This window comes from Cannabis sativa, chromosome 5, assembly GCF_029168945.1.
Source record: "Cannabis sativa cultivar Pink pepper isolate KNU-18-1 chromosome 5, ASM2916894v1, whole genome shotgun sequence".
Classification (NCBI taxonomy): Eukaryota; Viridiplantae; Streptophyta; class Magnoliopsida; order Rosales; family Cannabaceae; genus Cannabis; species Cannabis sativa.
Genome location: NC_083605.1, coordinates 48,177,254 through 48,185,081, shown reverse-complemented (window position 1 = coordinate 48,185,081; position 7,828 = coordinate 48,177,254). Strand labels below are relative to the sequence as shown.

The 7,828-nt window shown below is 29.8% G+C and overlaps 1 protein-coding gene across 1 annotated transcript; it reads left to right on the top strand.

Moving 5' to 3' along the window:
- Nucleotides 1–1,917: 1,917 nt before the first annotated feature.
- Nucleotides 1,918–5,030, top strand: LOC115716810 (uncharacterized). Its single transcript, XM_030645717.2, has 2 exons — nucleotides 1,918–2,362; nucleotides 3,418–5,030. Exons 1-2 carry the CDS (start codon nucleotides 2,234–2,236, stop codon nucleotides 4,717–4,719), a joined length of 1,431 nt encoding a protein of 476 aa, XP_030501577.1. The 5' UTR covers nucleotides 1,918–2,233; the 3' UTR covers nucleotides 4,720–5,030.
- The last annotated feature ends 2,798 nt before the right edge of the window (nucleotides 5,031–7,828 follow it).

The following is a 7,828-nucleotide window of genomic DNA, read 5'->3' as shown; positions in this document are numbered from 1 at the left end:
GTAATCGAGTCAGAAATTCATTGCGCCACAGAAACTGACGATCAGGACCGGGTGAGACTTCTTATTAATCTATTGCATTGATGGATTGTTTGGTTTTAAATAAAATGCATTTTTGGGGCAAGAAATGTGAGGTTAGCTTTTCTTTGAGTCTCAGATATAATTTCAGTTCATTACAAGTATATCTCATTCTTGGGTCAGCTAACCAAACTTTTGAAGTAGGAGAAATTTTTCCTTTGCCTTTAGTGCTAACAAGCTCAGAAATATGGTTACTTCTTTTGTAGGTTGAAGAGGTTCCAAATGGTTTCCCTTTTGAAATTCAAGATAATCTTGGACTACAAACCATAGCCCTGAAGAGAAAATATCAAGGAGAAAAAGAAGAAGAAGAAGAAGAAGTGGGGCGTCGGGGGGAAAGGGATATGGAATTAGGGTTTTTTTTTTATTTTTACTTTTTTAAAATTGTTTTTTTTAATTTTTAAAGAAAAAGATTTTTTTTTTTTTAAATAATTTTTTACGTGGACTAATAAAATTGTGCCACGTGTACCCGTTCAAATTTGAATTTTGGGGTTAGTGAGACTAAAATAAAAATTTTAGGAGTTTTACCTCCGTTTACCCTATAACAAAATCACACTCACATACATTGGTTTTGGATGTAGTTATTTAAAAAATTTTGTACATTAAAACACAACATTATATAACTACATGTAATTTTACTTTAATTATGATTAAATAATTAAATTGCATTAATATTCTCCGAATAAAACTACATGACATAACTAACATTATTTTTTTTTTCTTTCGTTCATAGGAATAGAATTAGGACACGGTCAGGGTCCGAGTCTGGAATTCAGGGTTTTTTTTCTAGCTTCGCGTTCGCGTTCACATTTAGGTCTAGGTCTAAAGTTCGGAGTCTAAGAGCATGTTTGGTATTGTTTTCTGTTTTTTGTTTTAAAAAATTGTTTTTAGAAATGAGAACAAAAAATAGTTTTTAAAGTTTTTAAAACACAAGTCATGTTTGGTTAGTGATTTTTAAAAACAATATTGACCAAAGGTGGATTGGTTTTTAAAATAGAAAACAACATTTTGTTGTTTTTAAAATTCTTGTTTTTTGTAACTTTGTTTTCTGAAAACTGTTTTTAAAAAACAAGGCCAAACAAGCCAAATTGTTTTTAAAAATAATTTTCTGTTTTTAAAAACAAAAAACAGTTTTTTAGTTATGATGCCAAACATGCACTAACTCTGGGTCTGACTTTGGGTCGAGGTTCAAAGTCTACCTTCATTCTGTTTTTTATAACTCAATTTTTTTAAAAAAATATTTTTTAAAAAAAAATTTGCCAAATGCACCTTATTAATTTTTAAAAGTTATATTTTATTTTTAAAAACTAAAAATAGTTCAATTAAAAAAATAGTTGATTCATTTTATATATGACATTTTATTTTTATACATTAATAGTGTGGGGAGTAATTTTAATATTTATAAAATTTAAGAATTATTAGTATTAGAATTAAATTAAAATAAAATAATGTTTCAAAAAAATTAAAATAAAATAAAAGGAAGCAAGAGAGAAACTTAGTTTTATAAAAGTGGCGGGTAAAGTGGGGATAGTATTGGAATTATGGGCCCAACATCCTCTACACTACACGGAACCCCGTCATCCAAAGTGGATGCCCGCACGTGCGTTCTTTGACCAATTTAACCATACATTTTAAAATTATTACTTACAAACAGCCTCTCTCATTAAATATTTTAATTCTATTTCTTAATTAATTCTGTCATTAATTATTATAATTCTATTTCTTAATTCCCCCAGTACGAGTACTCTGACCAAACTACCCTCCATTTATTATGAAAGTGAGGCTGTTTTGGTAAGAACACAGAAAAAAGATGAAGATCTTTGGAAAGTTTCTTTAGGGTATTCGATATGATCACCTAGAAAGAAAGCCAAGTCATTGCCGTGTTTGACCTTTAAACCCTTTCGCACCAAAAATATATTTATGTATAGAAAATAATAATATTATAAAACTGATTAAGAGATCGAGATTTTGATTTTGATTTTTATATTTATGAATCCAAGTCGTTTTGGTTCTTTTTCTTCTTCTTCTCTCCAAGTCTTTTATTCAGTGTTTTTGAGTTTTTCTTTTCTTCTTTCTCGAGAAAATTCTTGTGATACTTTCTCGAGAAAGTTTTCGGTGGTGAAGAAGAGGAAGAAGAGAAAGAAAACAAGGGTCGGAGGATATGAGAGGTGCCGGTAGTATTACTATTGATGGAGACTCCAGAGCTTTGAATAACGCTTTAGAAACTATTAACGCTGCTGCCACTGCGATCGCCTTTGCTGAGAATCGTGCTCCTCAAGCCTCTGTTCCCGTAATTTTCCTTTACTCTCTTTTGTTTTTATGTTTCTTTATAAATGAAGATAATGACTTGGTTAGATGTTTACGTATTATGTTGTTTGTTAATAAGTTCATGATTGAAATGCTTGATTTGGTATTGGCAATCAATATACTGTAGTGGATTTTAGATCAATTTCATTGGTTATAGTTATTCGATTCTCTTATGACCTTCCGTGTTTGATTTATTGATTTGGTTATTTCAACTGAGTTAAAAGTAATCACTGGTTTTATTGCGTGTATGATTTATTGATTAGGTTATTTGAATTGAGTTTTAAGTAATCACTGGTTTGGTTGTGTTTTTAGTCTTGTTTGTACTTCTGTTCCTTGTTGTGTTGTGATTTCAAGCTGAGTCTTTTGGTTCAGTACTATTCCAAGTACTGTAGACATGAAATTCTTGGACATTGCTTTACAGGGGGAGAACCTATCAAGTTAATAACCGCAATTTGAATAGTTAAGTATACATCTTTAAGTGCATTCTGAATGTATAAATCTTTAAGTACATATAAGGGTTAGCAAAGGTTTATTTTTGCTGTGTATGAACTTGGAATAGACACACTATTCAACATTGATTAGAGGGCAAGTAAGAAAAGACTTGGCAAGAGGTGCAGATTTTCCGAGTCTACGGCTTCAAAAATGCTGATGTTGTTGCAGCTTGCACCTTGTATTCCACATGTAGAATTAGTGCTTTTGCTTTGCCCTGTAATAGACCAGAGAATTCTAGCAATTCCTGTGATGGGGTTTGGGAATTTTTTTATAGAATAAAGTCTTATTAAAAGAGAAAGTATATGCTGATTACATATGGTTCTGAGTGAAATAAGCTTTTGCTTTGAACATGAATTGTTTTCCTATATAGTTATTATAGAGGTCACCTTTTTTTTTTGTCTTTCTACACATAATGAGACTTTATCTTGATTATAGATATTCATGAGGTTACTCGATTAATTAGTGTATTTTTGTTCCACAATAGCTAAGGAGAAAATTGGTTATGTGTGCGCTAAAACTAATGTCATGATTTTTTGTTTCACACAGAAGAGAAGATGGGGGAGTTGCTGGAGCCTATATTGGTGTTTTGGATTCCCCAGAAACAACAGAAAGAGAATTGGGCATGCTGTTCTTGTTCCAGAAACATCACAACCAGGAACCACTGCTCCAAGAGCTGAAAATATATCCCAACCACCCACCGTTGTAGCACCTTTCAATGCTCCTCCCTCCTCGCCTGCATCTTTTTTTCTATCAGAACCTCCATCTGTTACACAATCTCCAGCTGCTTTTCCATCACTCTCTTCTGTATCTGCCAGTATGTACTCTCCAGGGCCCCCTTCAATGTTCGCAATTGGTCCTTATGCACACGAAACTCAGTTAGTTTCACCACCTGTTTTCTCTACTTTCACAACCGAACCATCAACTGCTCCCTTTACTCCACCTCCCGAATCTGTGCATTTAACAACGCCTTCCTCTCCCGAGGTTCCATTTGCTCAGTTGCTTGACCCAAAATTTCAGAATGGCGAAGCTGGTCAGAGATTCCCCATATTCCACAACGAATTCCAATCCTATCAGCTCCAACCTGGAAGCCCAGTTGGTCACCTTATATCTCCAAGCTCAGGCATATCAGGTTCTGGCACATCTTCTCCTTTCCCTGATAGAGATTTTGCTGCAAATGGTCCCTACTTCCTTGAATTCCGAACAGGTGAACCTCCAAAGCTACTGAACCTCGATAAGCTCTCCAAATTCGATTGGGGCTCAAGACAAGGCTCTGGCTCATTGACACCAGATACCTTGAAGCCCTCTCCTCCACCTACTGATGGTTATCTCCTTAAAACTCATACATTTGAGGCTACACCAAACTTGCCTTCACACTTCAGATACCGCAATGGCGAAACTGTAGCTGACCATAGAGTCTCATTTGAGCTAACTAGTGAAGATGTTGTAAGGTGTGTGGAGAGGAAATCTTTGGCCTTGGCTGGAGCAGTATCCACATCTCTAAGAGACACATCAATAATGGAAAGAGAAGAACACAAAACAGCCAATGGTTGTTACAATGATGATGACCGAGTTGGTGAAACATTAAACAAGGACGCCCCAGAGAAGGCTCCATCTTGTGTGGAGGAAAATGGGGATGAGGTAGCGAGTGATCAGAGTCATAGGTCCATAACTCTTGGTTCTGGTTCTGCCAGGGAATTCAAATTTGACAATGCAGCAGATGCAGTAGAGTCTCAGAAGTCAGAAATAAACTCAGATTGGTGGGCTAATAAGAAAGTTGCAGGGAAGGAAGGTGCGCCACCCTGTCAAGATTGGGCCTTTTTCCCTATGATGCAACCAAGTTTAAGTTAACTTTGCCTGCCTCCTTTGTGAATTGTGGGGGACCAGATTGGTGCATCGTTAAGGCCATAATAGGCTCCTGACTATAGAGTTTTTTTTTTTTTTGAACGAATGACCTATGACCCTTAGAAAAGGCGATATTTTGTAAATAATAATAATAATAAAAGCAAGAAATTGGGGGAGGTGGTGATCTGATCAAATTAGGCTCTCAAAAAAGGTATAGATAGACATTAGTTATAAAAGTAACTTGTTTTTCATATTTTGTCAATGTTTTCCACGTTTCGTTTTTATGTGAACGCAGTCTGGTTGACTTCTTTTTTTAATGTTTTTGCCTGTCTTCTATTGCTTCTAGTCTGTAGATAAGATAGAATTCTTCAACTACTTTTGAAACTGAAACGAAGAAACAAAGAAGATACCAAAAGCTTGGAATAAAGTTTTTTTTTTTTTTTTTTTTCAGTTGGCTTCATTATCCATTATTATTAAATGTTTTGTTTTACGAGTCTCAGACTCTGAAGGTATTTCTATGAAATTGGTCACTTATGACACTGAGTCTGAGCTGACTTGTTATGACTGCCCAGTGCCCGCTCCATTATATTTCTTGGCCTTTCTCTCTCTCTTTTTTCAAATATATTTTTGGAAAATTATGATAAATAACATTGAATCATGTAACATAGGAAATGTATTCATTTTAAAATTTATAAGAAAATAATTTTTTTAGGGTTAGTTTGGCACAACTTTACTATGGGAAAAGCAGATGTAGCTGTACTGTGAAAAAACAGATGTAGCAAAACTGTAGAAAGATGAGTGTTTGTTAAATTATTTATTTTATTATAATTAGTTTATTATTTTTTTTATGTTTTTAATATGTAATAAATAAGTAAATATGATTTTAGTACAAAAAAAAAATATAGTATTTTAATAAAAATAATTTTTTCTAAAAGTTAGGTTGGAGCAGCTTCCGGTAGCTTCTCTAAAAATTCTTCAAAAAACTATTTTTTGACTGTTTACCAAACACATTTTTATCACAGCTTTTTCATAAAGCATCTAAGAATCTAAGACTACTTATTATTTATAGTCTTTTACTTTTATATATTTTTTTTTATTTAAAAGTTATGTTGGGTTTTTTTTTTTTTAATTTTTTTTTTATGAGTTGTTGTAGGTTGTTGGTATATAGATTTTATTGTACATTATATTTTTGTTTTATTGTATGTTATATTATTATTCTTTATGATATTTATTTTTTATTTTGCTATGTATAATAGTGGTATATAATTTTATTAACATAATACAAATATTTTAATGTATGCATATAATTTTATTCGCATGCTATATTTAATTATTATTCTTATATATTTTAATTGTATGATATATTATTAATTTTAAATATTATTTAATTAGTTTCTATATTATTATATACAATAGTGGTATATAATTGTGTTGTCATAATATATATATTTTAATTGTAGTATATAGTTTAGTTAGTATAATACATATATTAGTAATATATTATTATTATTATTATTATTATTATTATTATTATTATTATTATTATTATTATTATTATTTTGGTGAATAATATATGTATTTTTTGTTATATGTTATATTATTTTTTTAAAATAATATTTAAGTTCTATTTTTATTGTACTTTTGTTGACATGATATATAATTTTATTAGCATCTTATATATTTTTATTTTTATTTGTTGTTATTATTATATATTTCTATTGTAAGGTATATATTTTTTGTTATTTGGCATATCAGTTTTATAGGATATTTTCATAAATATTAAATAGAGTTTACTTTTATATATAGAAATAAATAATATAAAAAAATATGGAAACAAAAAGATAAACAATGATTAAAATATGGGAAATCAAACAAAAGACTATAGATAAAGTTGGTAAAATTTATAATAATAACTATCGCCGAAAAAGATTGGAGTAGACATCGGCGTCAGAAAAGTCATAGAAAAATCATCAGTACCGAAAAAGTTGTCGAAAAATTAATTGATCCCGAAAAAGTCACCGTAAAAGTTATTGGTGTCGGAAAGTCATCGAAAAAGTCACAAGAGTTTTTATCGTCGGCAAAAAAGTCACTGAAGTTAGATGTTTCAGATATAAATTAAAATAGAACCAATTCTATAACATAATAAATAAAAATAAATAACACAGAATAACTCATACCAATTATAATTAAAATAGAGCCGAATTTATAATATAATGAATAAAAAAATAACACAAAATAACTCAAACCGGTTATAATTAAATAGAATCGGTTTTATAATATAATGAATAAAAATAAATACACAGGATAACTTAAACCGATTATAATTAAAATAGAACCGGTTTTATAACATAAAAAAACATATAACATAGAATAACTTAAACCATTTATAATTAAAATAGAACCGGTTCTATAACATAAAATAAAAACAAATTACACAAAATAATTCAAATCGGTTATAACTAAAAAAATAAAGAGAAAATCATCAATTCTTAAAATACTGAAATATAATTAAAAACAAAATTAATTCTACAATAAATTAAGTAAAATCGAATAACACATAATACCTCATAAATCGGTTATAATTAAAAAAAAAAGTGAGGATCAATTTTAAATATACTAAGACATAAATTTAAATAAAAACAGTTTAACAAAATAAATAAAAACAAATAATACTCAATAACTTAAAATATAAGATAAAGAAATCAATTATATTTTTTTAAAAAATAATTATTTCAACATCCCATTCCTTTTAAATTTTATCTAAGATATGAAAAGCAAAGATATAATTGCCAATGTAAGACCCTAGTAATGAATTACATTTTCTCAAAGGGTCAAGATGGGAAATGGTCCTAAATATAATAATTAAGTTAACAAATGTCCATTTTTTTTTTTATAAAAAATTAACAAAAATGTCCATTTAGTTAATAATTTGATAATGAAGGAAAGGAAAAAATAAAGTGCATTAGTTTAGTTTTTTTTTTTTCTTCGTATATTTATATTTTTCTAAGGTATATTACTTTTATGTGATATGAAATACTTGAATGAAAGAAAGAACATAAAAACTACGAATGGAATATTAGTTTAAGTTTCTGGTATATTTGATTTTGCATTGTGG